This window comes from Salmo salar, chromosome 12 (assembly GCF_965601325.2).
Source record: "Salmo salar chromosome 12, fSalSal1, whole genome shotgun sequence".
NCBI classification, from domain to species: domain Eukaryota; kingdom Metazoa; phylum Chordata; class Actinopteri; order Salmoniformes; family Salmonidae; genus Salmo; species Salmo salar.
This window is the reverse complement of record NC_138302.1, coordinates 27757582-27779633: the sequence shown is the minus strand read 5'-3', so window position 1 is coordinate 27779633 and position 22052 is coordinate 27757582. Positions and strand designations below refer to the sequence as shown.

General features: G+C 41.6%; 2 protein-coding genes across 2 annotated transcripts in view; both read right to left on the bottom strand.

The window, feature by feature from the left end:
• LOC145859578 (uncharacterized) overlaps nt 1-974 on the bottom strand; it is an 8133-nt gene extending 7159 nt beyond the window's left edge. The window contains exons 1-2 of the mRNA XM_082959544.1: nt 947-974; nt 705-839 (exon numbers count right to left, since the gene is read on the bottom strand). Of these exons, the coding sequence (XP_082815670.1) occupies nt 705-839; nt 947-974 (163 nt within the window). The remainder of the gene's footprint in view (nt 1-704; nt 840-946) is intronic.
• On the bottom strand, nt 750-22052 carry LOC106564695 (uncharacterized). Its single transcript, XM_082958808.1, has 46 exons — nt 21816-22052; nt 19600-19661; nt 19220-19270; nt 16393-17109; nt 15440-15487; nt 15281-15334; nt 15040-15090; nt 14588-14731; nt 14194-14337; nt 13801-13872; nt 12291-12365; nt 12105-12155; nt 11481-11636; nt 10972-11055; nt 10839-10886; nt 10562-10690; nt 10016-10327; nt 9749-9799; nt 9585-9611; nt 9454-9480; nt 9286-9348; nt 9064-9168; nt 8891-8953; nt 8685-8720; nt 8538-8591; nt 5462-5533; nt 5206-5268; nt 5042-5077; nt 4847-4918; nt 4702-4728; nt 4551-4586; nt 4432-4464; nt 4170-4250; nt 3946-3981; nt 3766-3852; nt 3544-3624; nt 3134-3396; nt 2947-3009; nt 2531-2590; nt 2391-2408; nt 2192-2242; nt 1939-2046; nt 1525-1704; nt 1150-1272; nt 951-1049; nt 750-839 (listed from the first exon to the last, which is right to left on the bottom strand). Exons 2-45 carry the CDS (start codon nt 19649-19651, stop codon nt 975-977), a joined length of 4179 nt encoding a protein of 1392 aa, XP_082814934.1. The 5' UTR covers nt 19652-19661; nt 21816-22052; the 3' UTR covers nt 750-839; nt 951-974.

The following is a 22052-nucleotide window of genomic DNA, read 5'->3' as shown; positions in this document are numbered from 1 at the left end:
ATTATGGGGTATTGTGTGTAGATTGATGATGGAAAAAAATCTATTTAATCCATTTTAGAATAAGGCTGTAACGTAACAAAATGTGGAAAAAGTCACGGGGTCTGAATACTTTCTGAATGCACTGTATGATAGATGATTGGAATATAATGTGTAGCCAAAACCGTGTCCTTTAGCTCTTGCGGAAAAGAACGTGCTAAACGCTAATGTTAGTATAAAGTCCGTAGTCAGAGCTAGGGTTGCAAAATTCCAGGAACTTTCAATACCTTTCCTGGTTTTTCCAATATCCCGGTTGGAGGACTCCGGATTTCCTGCTATTCCATTCTGATTACGGAAATCCTCCAGCCCGGATTTTGGGGAAAAAATGGACTTTATTGGAAGTTCCCAGGATTTTGGAACTCTAGTCAGAGTTCTTACTTTGCAGAAGTTAAGAGATGTCACTGTAGGACCCAGGTAGGCCTGGTGAGCCGGGAGGTCCAGGGGGTACGAGCATGCCCACCATACCCTGCTCTGATGCCATAACCAATCCCAATCCTGAATTCTTATCACGTGACTATTTTAAATCAATTGAACTACTTACCAAGATCCATCTGTAGGTCCCGGCCAACCATTTGGGAAACACTTGCACACACTATGGTTAAAGAAGCTAATGGTGTGTGTATGAATCTAAATGTGAATCTGACATGGCTGTGTCAGTGATTCCTTACCATTCATTAGAGTGAGGACTCGTCCAGCCACCTCATGGGTATTAAAGCCATAGCCACCTCTCCATGGGATCCCTGGGATGCCAGGAGGTCCAGCAGGGCCAGGAGGACCGATGACGTAGCGTCGCACTTCCTCCCCTGAGAGAGGTACGGATCAGGCAAGGGCACTTCATTGACTGTCCCATGACACAATGTTATCTCTTTTTTCCATCCCGATTATCAACATTTGTGCTCAAACAACTGACTTACTCTGTAGAAGGCTGATGATGTCATCTAGCGATGTACTGCCTCCACCGGGAGCGCCAGGCGGGCCTGGAGGTCCAGGCACCCCACTAGCAATACCTCCACCTGAAATGTCAACAGAAGTATTAGATCCAGGTAAACATACAATATGATATACTTCATATATGTAATGCTTTTGATAAGATGTTGGTTTGTCTGGACTCACTCTGAATGTACGCAATGACGCGACTAGCAAGATCGTCCACTGACTCCACTGATCCGCCACCAGGGGGCCCCGGTACACCCGGAGGACCCGGAGGACCCGACATGTACTCCCTGACACCATCACCTCCATGAAGGACAACACAATACACAAGTTACTGCACTGCTAAACAGTAGCGTAGAAAAGGTTTTAGATCATGAGACACCATTTTAGTTAGCCTCATCTATGCAAACAACAACTAAATCATGTTTTGTTGACCATATGGTCCCATGGAGGTCACGTATGCTATCAAATTTTGTAACGGTCTTTGGATGGACATAGCTTAGCCCCACTCCTTTTCATTGGAGGTAAGAAGAAAGATCAGATCATCTCACTCACTCTTGAGGTATTCTGTGATGTATTGAAGAATGTCCGGTGTTCCAGACCCAGACCCAGGTGGCCCATCATGGCCGGGGGCCCCGGGAGGTCCAGGTGGACCTGGTGCTCCAGGGGAACTCCTGGATGATCCACCACTGGAGTAGCCAGGGATTCCTGGAGCACCTGGAACTCCAGCCTCACCTAATAAAGATATAAGTAGGCTTAACTTACACAAATTATCCATATTGAGTGATAAACATTGTTAAAGTGATGCTCCAGAGTTTTTGTATAATTTTAGCCAGTAGATTTGAAAATAGTGCTCATAAACCAAAACAGGTCCCAGTTTTAATTATTTTTGCAATTCGTATATGTTACGAATGTATAAGTGCTTAATAAGATCCCAGACTGCATCTTTAAAGGGGTGTAAGGGTGTACCTTTTGGACCCTGTTGCCCCTCGGGGCCCTCTGGACCTTGGGGCCCTGGAAGTCCACTGTCCCCTTCTGGTCCTGGACCTCCAGGTCGTCCCTGGGGTCCAGGGAAACCTGTGGAGAAAACAATACAATGAACAATACAACATATACCCAAAAGGATCAAGTAAATTCAGAAGTAAATGTTGGTTGTAACCCAAGCCACAAGTGTAGGCTTGAATGTTTAACTATGCTTCTGATAAATATTTGATCCACCCACCGACACCGGGATCTCCGGGAACTCCTGGTAAACCGGGCTGACCTGGGTCACCTGAAACATAGATCAAATTGCGTTAAGGTTGACATTTTAAGTCTATCACTAAGTCTGCCATGTAAATAATATGTGACTGAACCAGTTCATAGCCTACTATGACATCAATCCAGCCCTTTGGCATGGACATGCCTTTAAAATTGCTTACCTTGGTAACCCTGGGGTCCTGGTTTGCATTAGGAAACAATAAAATGATTTACAAGATGAGTGCACATAACTTCTGTTTCGACCTAATTGACTATGATAAAAACACAAATGGTATAGACAGTGAATTGGACTCCTCTGTACCTGGTGATCCCGGAAGACCAGTTGGGCCAGCAGGTCCTGGGGGCCCAGCGAAGAAGGTTCCTGAAAGACAACACAGCGTTACACTTCACCACTACATTGCGTTACATTACGTGACCTTCCATATCATACCATACCACATGGGGCGGCAGATAGCCTAGTGGTTAGAGTGTTGGACTAGTAACCAAAAGGTTGCAAGATTGAATCCCCGAGCTGAAAAGGTAAACATCTGTCGTTCTTCCCCTGAACAAGGCAGTTTACCCACTGTTCCTAGGCCGTCATTGAAAATAAGAATTTGTTCTTAACTGACTTGCCTGGTTAAATAAAGGTAAAATATATACTGATTGACATCTTTGACAGTAGAGTGATTGTGTTGAGGTATTAGTATGGAGAGTGTAGTGTAGGTTTGGGCCACCTACCTGAGTTGGGCACGAAGCTACCTGGCTCTCCCTTATCTCCTCGGGGGCCGGGCACACCAACACCTGTGGTTTAGTTGAAATTCATCAAAATGGTTTGAAGAGTAACTTACAATTCTTACAATAGCTTAATTATTTTACAATATCATTTCAATATAATATTGTACATTCTTCTCAGGTTATGGCTTACCTGGTACACCTGGCTCTCCTTGAGGACCTTCAGGACCTGGGGGACCCTTACCTGGTACACCTGGCTCTCCTTGAGGACCTTCAGGACCTGGGGGACCCTTACCTGGTACACCGGCTCTCCTTGAGGACCTTCAGGACCTGGGGGACCGTTACCTGGTACACCTGGTACACCTGGCTCTCCTTGAGGACCTTCAGGACCTGGAGGACCCTTACCTGGTACACCTGGCTCTCCTTGAGGACCTTCAGGACCTGGGGGACCCTTACCTGAGAAGGAATAAGGTATGAATTTGCTTTTTAAAAAGAACAGAATCCATAAGAAAAAGGGATCAGAACAAAATAAAATAAAACAGCTATACATCCAAAAATACATTGAAGTCCTAAAGTGCATGGAGAATGAACCACATGGCTTACCTAGAAGACCCTGGGGACCTGGTTCTCCTGGGGGCCCTGGAGGGCCAGGTGGGCCAGGAAGACTAGCCACAGGTGCACGTCCTGTTGTAAGGGGTAAGGTAAGTTTAGAGGTAATAAGAAAGTCCTATACTATAACGAGTCTAAAACAAGAACATATTTTCACAAGTCAGGTAGTTACAAGCCGTCTGGAAGAATTCATTGATATGAGCCAAACATACTCACTCTCTGTGGTTTCCACAGTCTGTACAGTAATGCCAGGCTTTCCCTGGTCTCCCTTCTCTCCTTCCTCTCCCTTTTCTCCCCTGGGACCTATAGAGACAAAGACAATGAACAATCAAAGGGAAAGTACGTACAGTATGTGGACCCTGATGTCTCATTGGATATCTGTGAAATAGGTCTTACCAGGCGTTCCAGGAAGACCAGCAGGGCCAACAGGACCTGAGGAGACACAACAGAAGCACTGAGCACAAATCGTATTGTACTTCAATGGAAAGTCTATGAGGAACTTCATAAAGATCTCCAACATCTAGATCTTCATCCAAATCTGGTCAAGGCGATACAGTGTTTACTCAAACTGTAGAACAACGTCTTAGAACATTTAAAGAATGCAGAGCTTCAGTACCAACCTGAGAGTCCAGGGGATCCGGAAACACCAGCGGGTCCAGGGCTGCCTGGAGGTCCAGGGATGGCAACCGAACTGGAACCAGCTGGAATTCAAACAGGAGATTGACCAATGACCATCCATTACTTAAGGACATGTGATGCTGTTCTACTGTGGACACTGTACTATAAAGTAATCTCAAGAAATATTTACAGCTGTAGATGTAGAGTGCCTATCCACCAGTGTAACGATGTCTCTAATTCGCCTTGTCGTTTCCTCTTACTTACCTTTGATGATTCTACCAGGTTCTCCAGCTTCGCCTAGAAGATAATATGATGATAGATTGAATGAAATCATAATCCTGTTTGACTAAAGATATAGAGGAAGTATGTAATAGGTACATTACCTTTACCTCCAGGCTGACCAGGATTACCTGGTATACCTATACAGGGTAGAGGGGGAGGGTTACAAAAATGGTATAGCCTACTGTACAATATTTGAGAAACCATGTATCTGAAATGTAAATCAAGGAATGATTTTGCATCAAAGAGTCATACCTGGTGGACCTTGAAGCCCGGGAATGCCTACAGCGGAAGCAAGTGGAAAATGTATGTTATTGAAATGTAAATAGTGAATACTAAGCATTGATTGATGGATGGATGGATATATCGATTAATAAATTGATTAATTGATTGATTGTACCTGGGAGGCCTGAATCTCCTGGAGGTCCTGCTGGTCCTCTGGGACCTGGCAACCCATCCAATCCCTTGTCACCTGGAATGATAAAGGTATTAACTATCCTGTAAAAATCTAAAAGTTGTTATATGGACAACTCGATTTTTCAACCAAAATATATTGTTGTGGTTTCTATAGACCAAAGGATGTTGTTGTTTTTACCTCTAGAGCCTTTTTCACCGTCAGCCCCGGGAGCACCTGTTGAATAATACCCACACATTCAGAATTGATAAGAGTGAAGAATTTCACTATTAGGTTGTCTATATTAGGACAGCCTGAGATTATTCTAGCAGCACAATCTTTTCTTCACTAATCTGTTCACTTACCTGCAGGTCCTTTGGATCCATTCGCTCCGTCTGGTCCTGGAAGTCCTCTTTGACCTGGGTCACCTATGGTGACGGAGAGGGTACATAACCACTATGAAATGTACTTACAACCCATTTTCACACCAGTTTATGTATATAGTGCATATTTCTTTCAATTATGTGTTATCTTAGAGAAGGGGGCGATAAGCAATAAAGAGGAGACACAAAGTTCTAAATCCCATGTGATTCTAACTATTCAGGGCAGACAGATACACACCTGTTGTTCCGCGGAGTCCTTTCTCTCCTAGATCGCCCTTATTTCCTGGAGGTCCAGCTGGTCCCTTCTCTCCTGGACGAGGAGAGAAACAATAGTCTTACTGATATGATCTTTGTTTAATGCTGCAATATGTAACTGCATGTCAATGCATGTCAAAAATGTCAAAAATGTTATAAAATGATTTGCATTTTAATGAGGGAAATAAGTATTTGACCCCTCTGCAAAACATGACTTAGTACTTGGTGGCAAAACCCTTGTTGGCAATCACAGAGGTCAGACGTTTCTTGTAGTTGGCCACCAGGTTTGCACACATCTCAGGAGGGATTTTGTCCCACTCCTCTTTGCAGATCTTCTCCAAGTCATTAAGGTTTCGAGGCTGACATTTGGCAACTCGAACATTCAGCTCCCTCCACAGATTTTCTATGGGATTAAGGTCTGGAGACTGGCTAGGCCACTCCAGGACCTTAATGTGCTTATTCTCGAGCCACTCCTTTGTTGCCTTGGCCGTGTGTTTTGGGTCATTGTCATGCTGGAATACCCATCCACGACTCATTTTCAATGCCCTGGCTGAGGGAAGGAGGTTCTCACCCAAGATTTGATGGTACATGGCCCCGTCCATCGTCCCTTTGATGTGGTGAAGTTGTTCTGTCCCCTTAGCAGAAAAACACCCCCAAAGCATAATGTTTCCACCTCCAAGTTTGACGGTGGGGATGGTGTTCTTGGGGTCATAGGCAGCATTCCTCCTCCTCCAAACACGGCGAGTTGAGTTGATGCCAAAGAGCTCCATTTTGGTCTCACCTGACCACAACACTTTCACCCAGTTGTCCTCTGAATCATTCAGATGTTCATTGGCAAACTTCAGACGGGCATGTATATGTGCTTTCTTGAACAGGGGGACCTTGCGGGCACTGCAGGATTTCAGTCATTCACGGCAAAGTGTGTTACCTATTGTTTACTTGGTGACTATGGTCCCAGCTGCCTTGAGATCATTGACAAGATCCTCCGTGTAGTTCTGGGCTGATTCCGCACCGTTCTCATGATCATTGCAACTCCACGAGGTGAGATCTTGCATGGAGCCCCAGGCCGAGGGAGATTGACAGTTCTTTTGTGTTTCTTCCATTTGCGAATAATCGCACCAACTGTTGTCACCTTCTCACCAACCTGCTTGGCGATGGTCTTGTAGCCCATTCCAGCCTTGTGTAGGTCTACAATCTTGTCCCTGATATCCTTGGAGAGCTCTTTGGTCTTGGCCATGGTGGAGAGTTTGGAATCTGATTGATTGATTGATTGCTTCTGTAGACAGGTGTCTTTTGTACAGGTAACAAGCTGCTTTTTTCTGGATTTTCGTTGTTGTTATTCTGTCTCTCACTGTTCAAATAAACCTACCATTAAAATGATAGACCGATCCTTTCTTTGTCAGTGGGCAAATGTATAAAATCAGCAGGGGATCAAATACTTTTTTCTCTCACTGTATGTTTCCATTCTTAAATTTCATTTTTGTGTCTTTTACTTTCAGTTTTTCAAACAGCTATTGGAAAGATACAGTACTTCACAGAGGTTTAGATGGCACAATGATTCTCTGCACAATTGCTTGTTTTGTCAGAAATTGAAATTAGGCGAACTATTACCATAATTTCCGGACTATTGAGCGCACCTGAATATAAGCCGCACCCACTGAATTTAATATATATATTTTTTTTGAACATAAATAAGCCGCACATGTCTATAAGCCGCAGGTGCCTACCGGTACATTGAAATAAATGAACTTTACACAGGCTTTAACGAAACACGGCTTGTAACAAAAATAAATAGGCTTTAACGAAACACGGCTTGTAACAAAAAATAAAAAATTAGCAGTAAGCTTTAGTTGTCTTTTTGCACTGAGTCAATTCCTCACGCTGCTGTTTCCAACGTCTTATCATTGACTCATTAAGACCAAGCTCCCATGCAGCAGCTCTATTTCCTTTTCCAACAGCCAGATCAATCGCCTTCAACTTGAAAGCTGCATCATATGCATTTCTCCGTGTCTTTGCCATGATGAGGGTGACAAAATGACTACCGTAATCAGAGTGATGGGAAGTTTGAGAGCGCTCGATTTAATCTAAACAGCAAACAAAAAAGTTGTTTGACCTTAACCCGTTCGGCAATTTCATTGGTCTAATGAAAGCTTCATGCTGCCAAAAAACTGACCACGTCACAGAATGTGTTTTTTTTTTTGAAAAAATATTTGAAAGCGGGAAAAATCCATATATTAGCTGCGTCATTGTTTAAGCCGCGAGGTTCAAAGCGTGGGAAAAAAGTTGCGGCTTATAGTCCGGAAATTACGGTAGACATTTTGCAACCAGAGAATGGCAGAGCAACTTCTGCATATTACACCTTTAAAGCTAGAATCCTCCATTGAAACAACAACAAAGCCACCTCCCCGCCCCTCTTTCACTAGAAAAGAATCGAAGGGATGGGGGCTGGTGAAATGTAACCACTCTCAAATTCATAGACAGCACTATGGATGTGTAACCTCTCCTCGCCCCATCCTCGCCTTGAACCAGGAACCCTCTGCCTGCACACATTGGCAACAGTCATCCTCGAAGCATCGCTACCTATCACTCCACAAAAGCCACGGTCCTTGCAGAGCAAGGGAAACAACTACTTCAATGTCTCAGACTGAGTGACGTCACCAATTGAAACGCTACCGGTGCCCACTGCTAACTAGCTAACCATTTCACACTGGTTACAGATGCAAGGACTGACCATCCATGGTATCAAATGTATAGTTTTCACCATGTTTTGAGGCTATACAGTCTTTGTTTACATTTACGTTCTTTAGCCAAATGTTAGTAAAGCTTATTTTGGGGGTTCTGATGGGATATGACAGTTAAACTAAGCTCATGAGGCATTAATAAGTTATATTCTTCAAGAATCAATGGGTATATATCATAAATGTTAAGGTAAACAATGGATGTATCAACCAAGATTTCTAGCTATATTTGTAGCTTTCTCTTTGTGAATCTAAATCAAGTAAATAGGCCTGCGTACAACACAGTACTGTAAATCATCTCAACATGTTGGTCTAGAATACCTTTCGGTCCTGGAGCGCCTGCTTCACCTCGGAAACCCTGTGGACCAGGAGTTCCTAAAGAAAAGTGAGGAATACACAACTTTAGAGATCGCACGCTTGTGTCTTCTTCCAATACACTGGTACACAAAAAGGGCAAAGAGCACTCACCTGGGATACCTGTAGCACCCTGACCACCTACTGACCCTGGAAAACAAAAATAAATACACTTTCACAATGGTGGCCAACAGTTACATGTTGATGAATTACATTTACATTTTAGTAATTTAGCAGATGCTCTTATCCAGAGTGACTTACAATTAGTGATGGTTTAATGTATCTCATCAATCTAGATTGATGATGACCTTTGGCCTTACCTTTATGCCCAACAGGTCCAGCAGTGCCAGCAGGTCCGGGCCCTCCGGGTTCACCAGGAGAACCTATGGCATCACATAACATTACATAAGAGCTTGAACAGGAACCCATCATTTTTTCTCTGAAGATATACCGTGACTAACTGTGACGCCATCAAATACAGTTATGAACATACCTTTGTCCCCTTTCTCTCCAAACCCTGGAGGACCAGGCTCTCCACGTGATCCCGTTGGTCCTTCTCGGCCCTTCTGGCCTGGGGGGCCCTCTGCACCAGCTTCACCTATTCACAGATGAGAAGAGATGCATTGTGGGAGTGAGAGTCTATACAGTACATTTCTTATTGGTTGCAAGATTGAGATCTTGTAATTTTAAGTCAAATTGTGTCCTTAAGCATTACCTGCATTTCCTTTAGGTCCCCTCGGGCCCTCCAGTCCACTGTGACCCATCTGACCTGGAGGACCTAAGGAAGAGAAGCCAAACATCAGTCTGCTATCATTAAGCAGATGATTATTTACTGTAGCCACTCCAGAATAAAACTAATAAAACGAGTAGTTTGTGTTTCTACCTGGTAGGCCAGGGAATCCATTATCACCTGAAATGAATGAATGAATTCCATTTGTACAGTATAACTCTAACATGTACAGCATTTGCTGTGTGACGTCATTGAAATGAAATGTAGGTTTATGGCTCACTAACCTTTGACTCCTGGACCACCTTGGTCACCTGAAATAAAACAGCTGAAATGTTAATCAACAGACACAGCCAAAACTTGCTCTCCCAATTCAGTTGGTTTCCATCTATGGATGGATGGATCCATCTACGTATGTTTCCATGTCCATGCAGTGGATGCCCTACAGTACCTTTGGTCCCAGGCTCTCCTCTCGCTCCTTTCATTGAGTGTGCAAGTGTTGCTGTAACAAATAAATAAACATTTTTGTCAATATATAGAATCCAATAAAAACCACACATGTATAAAATCTTTCAAAAATATTCATACAATTCACAGGTTTGCATGATTTGGGATTTTTGACTGAATCGTTCCTTTGATTTAATGGTTGAAAAGCTCAACATATACCCACAGAACACAAGGCTGGTGCACAGTGTAAGTTCTGGTTCTGGTTCTGTACCTCGTACAGTATCGGACTGCAGCTCAGTCCTGACTATCTGCTGTACTGCCCTTTGCAGAGCTACAGGGTCTTGGCCTGGTCCATTAGCTGATCCTGGACCTGCTCCTGCTGCCACTCCCAGATTGATACCATTATCAGAGCGGAGCAGTGTGGTCGAGGAGGGAGAGGAGGTCTTGTCTATGTATGCAGACTCCAGAGGGTCTATGATGTTGATGGCTGAGGAGGAGGAGAGGCGACTGGAATGGGCTGAGGAAGAGCTGGAGGCTTGTTCCAAGGCGTCCACACGAGCTTTAAGACGTTTGACTTCTTCGGCTGTAAGTGGTTGGAAGAGAGAGAGAGAGGGGGAGAAAATTGAGAGGGAAACAGAGAGAAACAAGGACAAAGATCGAGTGAGAAGCGAGAAACAGAGAAATGCAGGAGAGAAAGAACAGAGAAAAAAAACTGAGAGATTTACTTAGACACGGATGTAACTCTAGCTCTCTATGACAGACAACCACATCAATCAAACCACCCCAGTGCCCTACAGCTCCACTCCTCCTCTCTTACCCAGGGCGATGAGTCCCAGGAGGAGCCCCAGGAGGAGCAGAAGACCCAGCAGGAGGCCCAGCAGCCACTTCAACCAGGAGCAGCAGGACCAGAAGCCCAGACCTCCTCCAGACTCGTCCTTGTGTATCTCTGATCGAAGAGAGAGGTAGAGGACACGGAGGTCCAGAACCAGCATCAGTAGAGTATCATGAAGAATGCATAAGAATAGACATTTAGGGCTGAAGATTGTTACATTGGGATTCAGCCATTTCAATTTCAAAGTATAGTTAGACTATACCTGCATAGGTTGCTTTGTCTTTCGTTGACACTTTCATCAAGGATCCAGCTTTAAAAAACAGCAGTGGAAGAACAGTGTGTTAGTAACACAAGTCAAGGTGTGGTGAAAATGTCTATTCACTTCCGTTATCTACCGTTAGTTTCTGTTGTTCTGGCTGTAGCTGTCTCCACAAAGCTGGACACCTTCTTCTCCCTCTTCAGTGAGTCCTCAGAATAGGCTACAAAATGTGAAAAGGTAAGTAAACTTCACCATAACTCACAGACAACGGCTAACACTAAGACAGTGGGACTGTAGTATGTTATTGGGCATGGAAACATTTAAGATCTGTGGTACTGATGCACCAAGTCTGGATCCAACAGGACCCTGAACAACTTCAACCCCCAAAACATTAAACTTCTAAATAGTTGGTTAAATAGTTAGCCAAATAGCTACCCGGACTATCTGCATTTACCCTTTTTGCACTATCTGCATTTACCCTTTTTGTTGACTCATCACATACGCTGCTGCTACTGTTTATCATCTATCCTGTTGACTAGTCACTTTATTCTTATTTATATGTACATATTTACGTCAAGTACCTCCTATCTGCTGTTTACGAAGCATGTGACCAATAAAATGGTATTTGTTTTGAGTGATGCCTACCAATAGCAGTGCCAGCAGAGGAGAACTGTTTGCCGGTATCTTTGGCCATGATGAGTCTCTCCGTCTCCTTTTTGACGGGAGCTTTCTCTTTCTCCAGCAGCATGAATTTGTATTCTTTGGCGAAGACCTCTTCACTGGTAGGACTGCTGGGTGCCACTGAGAAATAGGCAGCAAAAACATTCAGTATAAACTGGTAAGTGTCATGAATACATGATAAGATAGAGTAGTAGAGGATATCATTTTACTGCAGTGGGCTAAATCAGGCTCACATCGAGTGTTTCTTGGTAGTCTTTAACAAATCTACTTTAAAACAAAAGTATATACCTCACACACACGGTTATGGGGCTCAAAAAAAGAAGACACGTACTATGTCAGATATAGAGTTGAAATGTATTACATTTTGAGTTTGCATCCCAATATTACAATTCATATACATCAAACAAGAGGAAAGATATTAATAACGTTCCACCCATGAGGCAACTAGACGGCGATTTGGTAATTTGACTGCAAGAATATACTTGTCTTCGTGCTGTAGCTGCTTGTACATATATACATCAAATCAAATGTTTTATGTCTATGGTTGCCCAATTGTTATCTATGCAAAACAAATCATTTTGGACTCACCTGTGGTTGTGGACACCCCTGTGCTTGTGACATTTTTCTGCACACCATAGACTGCCAAAAATAGAAAGACATGCAGGGTGAATTTAACATGATTTAAATACGTGTGAAATATAACTCCCACAATGAACATGGGCATTATTCTCTTGATCAAAAGGGATTTCTGAACACTCAACACTCCATTCATACCTGTTTGTGCGTTGACTCCATTAGCTGTTAGGATACCGCCAGTGGTGGTGGCCAGGTTATTCTGCATACCATGAACTAGAGTAGGACAAAGGACAGAAAATATTCAATACACTACTACTACTGAAAGTATCGGATTGGTGTCGACATGGGCTAGAGGGAGTTTCTATAGACCAGCAGGGATTGTCAAAAATTACAAAAAACTTTAAAGATCAATGTATCAAGATTTTGAAATATATTTCATTAAAACACATGTATTTCGTATTTTAAAATATAGAAATACGTTTGCAAGTAAATGGCCCAAACAGCAACAATATTCTCAGTAACGGTTACAGAAACATTTCACTTGCTATGACTGTGATATGTTGTTGTTTATCTACCTTAGTTGAATACACTGACTCTAAGTCACTCTGGAAAAGAGTGTCTGCAAAATGACCAAAATGTAAATTATGTGAACATACTGGGTATTATTATTGGCCTTGTTCTGGGGTAGAGCTCATTAGAATACTACTCAGCATGCTTTGCAATTGTACATTTTTACATATACATTTATAGTTAGTTAATTTAGCAGACGCTCTTATGACACCATAGTGCAATCAGACTTCTGATTCCAAGGCAGGGTGAAAGGGGGCCACAAAATTGTGAACCGATATAAAAAATGGCAGTGATGGGACAAGTACTCAATTGTCATGCTTGAGTAAAAGTAAAGATACCTTCATGGAAAATGACTCAAATAAAAGTGAAAGTCACCCAGTAAAATACTACTTGAGTAAAAATCTAAAAGTATTTGGTTTTAAATATACTTAAGTATCAAAAGTAAATGGAATTGCTAAAATGTACTTAAGTATCAAAAGTACAAATATAAATCATTTCAAATTCCTTATATTAAGCAAATCAGGCGCCACAATTTCATTTTTTTTCTTTTTATTGACAGATAGCCAGGGGCACACTCCAACACTCAGACATCATTTACAAACGAAGCATGTGTGTTTAGTGAGTCCGCCAGATCAGAGGCAGTAGGGATGACCAGGGATGATCTCTTGATAAGTGTTTCTCCTGTCAAAATGTAACGAGTACTTTTGGGTGTCAGGGAAATGTATGGAGTAAAAACTTCTTCATTTTCTTTTTACCAAAAATATTAAAAGTAAAATAAAGTACAGATACCCCAAAAAACGACTTAAGAGTACTTTAAAGTATTTTTACTTGAGTACTTTACACCACTGAAAAATGGTATAGAAAAGTATTCTGTATTTTAAAAATACAAATTACCGCTCTCTAAAGTATCTTATCACAAAATCCATTGGAGTGAAATTCAGCCCAGTGTAATACAAACGACTAAATAATTTAAATACATATTTCAAATACATGTAATACAAATACTGCCCATCTCTGCATACCAGTCACTTACTTTCAAATCTGTGAAGGGAAGGGAACAAGTGAACACTTTGGGAGAAAGGAAAGATTATTGGGACGCACCGATAGAGAGACGATAGATGTTGAGGGAGATGTTTACCAGTACTAGAGGCAGAGAGTCCAGAGTTCATGAATGTAGAGCTGAGAGCCAGGTTGTTCTGAAGCCCTGTGGCTGTAGAAACATTGACAAACACCCACATCGATTGAGTCACACCCACAGTAACATATACAGTACTCACTGACAATGAGAAAATTAGGAGACATTTTCTTTTTTATACTTTCTTATGATTTTTATGTCGCACACAAATCTAGTTCATTTTAATGATGTCTTTTTATCTCTTGGATTAAACCTGTTCAGTTATATAAATATCTTTGTTGATGGTGTGAAGGATTCATTTCAGATTACATTTCTGTTGGCACTATTATCACTCCGTATCATGCCATTCTTGTTACAGTAATTGTGACTGTATATTTGGTGTTGTCTATTGCTGACCTGTGAGTGTGGTGGGTGAGTGTTGGAGGGTGGAGGTGGGGGATCGGTAGATGGCGTTGCTGTGGTAACCATAGCCTCCAGCAGTGGGGCCTGACCACACGTAGGAAGGCATTCCTGAGTCCAGGGTGGCACTGTCGTACTGGCCTGGGAGAGAGGGAAAGGGAAAGGGTTAACTGGTTTTTTGTATGTTTATGTATGTGTATTTAACCTTTATTTAACCTTTATTTAACCAGGTGAGTCAGTTAAGAAAATATTCTGGCCATCTAATGCATCAGTGATTATTTATGTACTTTCTTACTTGTGTAATTACCACTTATGTACCTATTCATTTATTTATTACAGCATTTATTCATTTACCTAGTTTTATCATGATTATATTCGTGAGGGTGTGTACCTGACTGGGAGCTGTTTGGCCTGGTTCTGGTCTCTACGCTGGCCTTCCTGGGGATAGGGAGGGTGCTGGTGGGGGAGCGAGGGGGGCTGATGCTGCTGGAGCGACTCCCCTTCAGCAGCCGCTTCACATCATCCAGCTCCGTCCCTACACGCCACGGGGGAACAGACTCTAGTGTCATCTAACGTCACTTAGGAAATGTACAGTGTGCAGGCTTTACAAATGTTTTTTTAATTCTAAAGGCCGATTCTTATCAAACTGTATTCATCTTCCATATTCAGCTTATCTTCAAGCATCCACGTTCCATTTCCTTTATAGGTTTTCTGACCGAGTCATATTGTCTCCCTATTTGTTGAAGTCAAACTAATATCATCTTGGTCCACGTGTATTTTCCAGGGCAGATCGGGTGAGTCATAGGTTAGTGATAAGAGCCCGCGTGATATTAGGCAACTCACATCTTTTGGCTGTGGGGGAGGCACTCTGCAGTCTGCATCTGATCTCACTCTCTGGAACAGGACACACAGAATAGAATAGAATAGAAAAGTATAGAATAGATTCGAATAGAGTAGTGTAGTGTAATCAGATGTGTTCTATTTTAATCAAATGCAGCCACTTAAAATTGCAAAAAAAAAGAACAAGTGCATTCTGCGGTAGTGTGTGGTCTGATTGATGGTGCTGTGCGCTAACAGCGAGTACCTCTGCTGTGGCTCCGCCCTCTGGTGTGTGTACTGGCAGCTGCACTTTCTGCAGCTGAAACAATCAATTATCAAAAATCAATTGTCATTTTCAAAATCCACTTTTATTAAACATAGGAATTAAAAACATTTTGATGTCACATTTAAGATTGGTAGTTACCATACTCTCTCCTTGTGTATTCCGGAGATGAGTTTCCACTGGATCTTCCTGAATACACAGAAGAAAAACACCACTATTGATTACTTTTCTTTCTTCATGTCATAACTGAAGTCATACTTCAACTTCTTAATGATATTCTTAATGACATTATTATTGATATCTGCACCTGTACTAAAGAGCCTCAGAGGACCTTAAGTAGGGCCAGTAGTTTCCTGACCACATGACATGACCAAGAAATGGTTGCGCTCCCTCCATCAGACGTTGCATGCATCAACCAATGGTTACATGCCACGTCATGGACTGTGTCATTCACCGACAGATTGTTGTAACATATGATGTGGTTAGCTAATATGTAAAATACCTATCCAGGCGTTGTAAGATCTGGCAGGCATCAGCAACACCTGGGCAGAGGAAAGCGCCCGATATATGATCTTAGGTACCCAGAGGTTATGTGGTCAGGAAAACAATCCTAGCCCTGGATATAAGGCTACATTCATAACCAAGTGGGAAGGTGGTATTTACCACATATGACTGGGAAAAGTCCACTTGAACGCCCCTCCAACTAGTAATTACAAGTAGGAACCTCGACTATTATCCCTGAGCTTCGACTTCTCCCACATGCTGACCTCTGACATCTACTAAGGAAATGACCTTGATAACAGCATTTTCAGCAGTTAAATGCAACAACAAAACATTATTTTAAAAAAGCAATCTATTAATACGGTTTTTGAACACTATAATTAGTTTACAAGCACATATAGCTGTACGTTTAGATTATGGTTGACGCAGCTTGTTGGCCATTAGCCAATCTGTGTTTCTCAATGAGTTCAAAGAACTTGCATGCATCCAACTGGTATTTATGACTTCACAACAGGTAATTACCACCTTCCCACTTGGTTATGAACGCAGCATATGAATAGGGTTAACCTTTGACCTTTGACCTTGTCACTGACCTTCGTAGCCCTTGGAGCGGGCGATCATGGTGGTGGTCATGCTCTTTCTCTCCATGGCGGGGGGGGAGTAGCTGACAGCAGAGGATGCAGACCCCTGTGCCCCGCCCCTCTTCACGCCCCCTGAACCCGCCCCCGCCAAGGAGCTGTAGTTGGACCTGGTAACCTTGGAAACGGTTACAGAGCCCAAGCCGCCGGCCGACATTTTGGCACTAGAAGAATCCCCTCCTCCTATTCCGGTACCAGAACTAGAGGCAAAACCAGAACTAGAACCAGAACTGGAACCAGTGACAAAACCGCCTCCACCTCCTCCTGCTCCTGCTCCTTTGGAACTAGAGATAAAACCAGAACTGGAACCACCAGAACTGGAACCAGTGAAAAAACTGGAACTGGAGCTAGACATAAGACCCCCTCCAGAAACAGAGAGGGAGCCGCTGGTCTTGCTCTCCCCGAACGATGCCCCCGAAGCCCCTGAAGACCGAAAAGCTGCGCCAGAGGCCCCTGAAGCACCGGAGGATAAAGAGGGGGACTCTATAGTGGTAATGGTGTTTGATTTGCTGACTGATCCCCCTCCGTACCCAGACTTAGCTCCACCCCCAGACCCGGCTGCAGCAGAGGAGGATACTAGCACTGAGCTACTGCCTCCTGTGATGGCTCTACTGGTAGAATCTCCTCCTCCAGTAGAGGGCAGCGCACTCCTCGAAGAGAGACCACCTGAGGCTAGAAGAGGAAAGGAGAAAAATAATGATTAGGACTTATACAGAGCTTCGAGAAAGTGACTTTTTCTTATACAGTAGCCTGACATATAACAATGTAGCCAGGGGGGTCATGCACCCCCAAAATCTGAGGGGGCACAAAGGACCTGAGGATGGCTGGGGGTATGGAAGGGGACATTTTTCAAACGCTTGAAACAGTTTTTTCCTGAAATCTAGAGCCATTATCATTATGCTTAATTATATGTAAAAAATATGTATATTTTTCTGCATATCTAAGCATACCTTCTGACTGGTGTGTTTTTTTTCTCTGCTAAAATATGGGTAAAAGATTGAAAGGAATGTGAGTCTTATTCAGTACATTTAGTTATTGCTTGCTTTTCTAAAGTCTACAAACTTTGCCAGCAGGCATGCCAGCTAAGATAGTTAGACATGCTAGCTACTCTACCTTGATTGATAGCCTGAAATTGCTTCATGGTAGCTAGTTACAAGGTTGGGAGATTGGCAACCTATCTGGGCTAGCTAAAGCCAACTTTATAAAATTGCTAAGTGGCTAGTAATATTACAGAGAATAAACAATCAACAAAAAAGTATATATATATACATATATTTATATAGGACAAATCTATGGGGGCACTTGCCCCTGTGCCCTCTATGGGCATGACACCGCTGAATGTAGCTTAGCTGTCTATATATCTATTGAATCCTATAAGTAATGGATTATATATCAGTGACCATAGGAGTTCTATAGGAGCATCTAAACTCTTTCGTTGGAAGAGTTAGGCTGTGATTGACAGTACAAGAAAAACTGCCTATTACATGATTCTGACTGCAGTCCAAATGAGCAGGTGTTAGAAAACTGTTACACTGTGCCAAAAAAAGAAAAATACCACTGATGTTTTTTGGGATATAGATTATTTTTTAAATCTAGAATTTTTCCACTGGCGCTCTGTCTGAGCATGTCTTGAACATGTTATGGCATAGCTACTGCTGCTGCTACCACTGCTCTGAGAGATGACCTTCCTCTCCACAACTGAAACTCCACTAGAACTGCTGGAGGAAAGCTCTTCTGGTTGTAGATGACAGAGTTAGTGATTCCCTCTTGTGGAGAAATTAGGTACAGTCAGAGACCAATGCTGAGGACACGGGTCCTGTTCAGTGGTGGTTAAAGTACCCAAATGTCATACTCGAGTGAAAAGTAAAGATACCTTAATAGAAAATTACTCAAGTAAAAGTGAAAGTCACCCAGTAAAATACTACTTGAGTAAAAGTCTAAAAGTATTTGGTTTAAAATATACTTAAGTATCAAAAGTGAAAGTATAAATCATTTGAAATTCCTTTTATTAAGCAAGCCAGACAGAACCATTTTCTTGTTTTTAAAATGTACGGATAGCCAGGGACACACTCCAACACTCAGACATCATTTGCAAATGAAGTATGTGTATTTAGTGATTCTGCCAGATCAAAGGCAGTAGGGATGACCAGGGATGTTCTCTTGAGAAGGGTGTGAATTTAACAATTTTCCTGTCCTGCTAAGTATTCAAAATGTAACAAGTACTTTTGGGTGTCAGGTAAAATGTATGGAGTAAAAAGTACATTATTTTCTTTAGGAAGGTAGTAAAGTAAAAGTAAAAGTTGTCAAAACTATAAATAGTAAAGTAAAGTACAAATAGCCAAAAAATCTACTTAAGTAGTACTTTCAAGTATTTTTACTTAAGTACTTTACACCACTGGTCCTGTTCAAATACTTTAGAAATGCATCCTCCTTTTTTTTCTCCTTTAGGTAAGCACAGATCTATGAGTGATTGGATAGGTGTAAGCAAGGTTACCACCCATTTACTTCACCAATCTACTATCCATTCAGATCTGTGATTACATCAAGGAAGGTAGGAAGGAAGGATGCATTTCTGAAGTAATCGAACAAGGCCCCAGACTGCTGAAAATTATCATGAATAATCTTCACTACCAATAATGATAGTATGAAAAACATTTTTTAAATGAATTATAGAAACTCAACGTTTGGATGGACAGAGGATAAATTCATTATGGGATATTATATTCACAGGTACATGTAGTGTGTATAAATGATGAAAACCTTCAGAAAGGACACAACTCACTTGGCGGCAGTGATGTCAACCGGGTTGTTGTGGTTACTGTTTCTTTGACGACTATAAAAAAAAAAGATATATTGACAATTCATAAATAGGTTTCATGGTAAAATGTATTCCTGGCCAATACACTTGTAATAATCTATTTGAAGAGTACCAGGTTCAGTATAATGGTACACTCCAATAATGTGTTGTGGCTGATAGGTGATATATATTTGGTCAATGAGAACGACTACAAAAAGACAAATCTGTATTTGTGTGTGTCATTCCAAACCTTCAGTCTGTATCAAAATCAAAACAAGCTTCAAAACAAGATTCTTCTAACAAAGCCAAAAAAGCAAAGCAAAATAAAACATGTATTTTCTCTACAATATTCAATGACTTCTTACCCTTGCCACCGGCACCAGCATTTACAATCTTGGTTGTCGTTAGATTGTCCATCCCATGTTAACTGTTTCAAAACAGAACATGTATTTCTTTTTAAATCATTTATCACACTGGTGCATGCAGAAAAATCTAAGGGAGTTACTGTATGGAAATATCAAACTAACTAACAGGACTTCAAACTATATAGATTTGTCAGAATTTGTATTTTTTATGGCATTTTTACAAAGTATTTCTCCATATTTGGCATTATGTACTACTAGTAATCTCTCGCTCTCTTTTTTTATTTATCTCTCTCTCTCTGTTTCTCTCGCTCTCACGCTCACACTCTCTCTCTCTCTCTCTCTCTCTGCTATAAACATTCCAAAGATCCCTGATTGAGAATGTGTTGTTGATTTAAGCGGAGAGCCTAGCCTTGGGCAAGCCAAGGTGTGTACTATATATTGTCTTCACCCGCTATTGTCTTCACCCGCTAAATGAGAGCTCTATTTATATCCAATAGGGAGCAGTGATTTACTGGCGGTGCCTATAGATTTTCCGGTGAAACTGAAAGGAACTCAGACTGAAATCAGATCTGGGTGATGAAATTATTTATAAGTTAAGTTCACTATACCACTGATACAAGATTTCAGTCATGGCCAAAGGCTCCTGTCTAATAACATAACATGACATAACATAGCATAACACAGCATAGCATAACATAGCATAACATAACATAACATGACTTAACATATGATCTGACACAACAGCATCTCTTGGGCGGGTCGTTTCAATAGCATTGACTGATGGATGTAGTGTGGACAGGTTCTACAGCAAAACCATGGTCAGCGTAAGGATTTAGCCTACACTAGGAAGGATGAAACTGTAAAAATGTACAAATACACTGGCCCCAAATGGATGCTAATGGATATAAATATTGGGAAAATACAGTATATATTATTCTAATGTAAGCTCATCTTCTTATTAAAGAACAAAAATGTAATCCTCTCTCTAACTTGTCAGTGTTATTTATTGTGGACGCTAACATGAACAAGGCCAGACCTGTGTGGATTCCTTATTGGCTGCCTCAATTATTCTCATCATCCAAATAAGCCTGAACTTACAATTTCCATGTAGATTTTTTTAATTGACTACTTGAATCATTTGAACGCATACTTGAATACTGAATTCTATGTGATATTATGATGTATTATAAATACTGAATAGGCTACTACTTGAATCACTGTCATTCAGAAATTCATATAAACTATTGAATATGAAATATGACCACTTGTAAAGTAATTAATGCTACCCCCACATGGTACACAAAGGTATCATGTTACATAGTAGATGACCTATGACCTCTAATTAGCATCACCAGGTCAGGAGGGCAGTCTATGTGTGCATCCAAAATGGCACCCTATTCCTATAGGCAATCCAGAGCCCTATGGACCCTGGTCAAAAGTAGTGCACCATATATGTAGTGACTATTTACTCTAGGGTGCCAATTCAGACACTTAACACACAAATACCTGAGGCAAATAGGATTATCTATACAAATAGATACAGATCAAATCATCCCTATGTGGTGGTGATGACCGTCAAACATAGTTCAATTACTTGTTTTTTGCCCTCAAGAAAAGCAGAGAAAGACGTTGAGGTTGAGAGAAGGAAGTATCAGTTGCCATAGGCTGTGTGCACACGTATCTCACACCTGTGTATCACCCCTTCAGTTACAGGCTATTTGCAACACTCTCCCTTCCACAGCCACATATTGGTGACAGGAGACCTCTTACCGCTGCAGATGTATCCGTTTACCTCTTTGATGTATATGAAAAAAACACTGGCATACTAAGCACTGAATCCATCACAGTCTTGATATGGTGCTATACTACCTAATTGGCACATTGGATTTGGGATTGCAATTAAATGAGGAAATTATAATTAAGGGTAGGCATAATTACCGGAAGGCATAATTTGGCAACAATTAGGCATAATATCTCAAAGGGCTTAACTATGCAGACAGCAACACAATTATTCCAAGCGGCTCTTGAATTTGGAGGGATGAACATGTGAATGTGATCCAAAACAATAAATCAGCATTCCTCCCCAAAATGTGTAATGAATGTGTTATTAGGTCTACACATGTGAGACATAAACAGGGGATAGATGAGTACTGCCTCTATTTGGATTGTAAAACAATTTGGATTGTAAAAAATAAATACAAAATAATTATGCCTACCTCTGTTTTCCAAAGATTATCTTCCTCTCCTCTCTCCTCTATTTTCACAGAAAATGATTTGATAGCACCAGCGATCCTATGTGCTACTGCAGTATCTCCAGGTGCGTTATGGATACGGTGAGCGGTGTTCATGCGCTGTATGTGCCTGGCCCGTTTATGTATGAGTCTTTTCTCATTGCTTCTACCGTACCAACATGTTGGAACAAAACAGCTGGAACGGTGCTGTAACTTCAGCCG

Excerpts from the sequence above, each read along its gene's own strand:
- LOC106564695 (XM_082958808.1), bottom strand. The coding sequence starts at position 19,651 with ATGGACAATCTAACGACAACCAAGATTGTAAATGCTGGTGCCGGTGGC. Across the intron at positions 9,169-9,285 it reads GGGACCTAAAGGAAATGCAG|GTGAAGCTGGTGCAGAGGGC; the intron begins GTAATGCTTAAG and ends ATCTGTGAATAG. Across the intron at positions 3,625-3,765 it reads GACTGTGGAAACCACAGAGA|GACGTGCACCTGTGGCTAGT; the intron begins GTGAGTATGTTT and ends CCCTTACAACAG.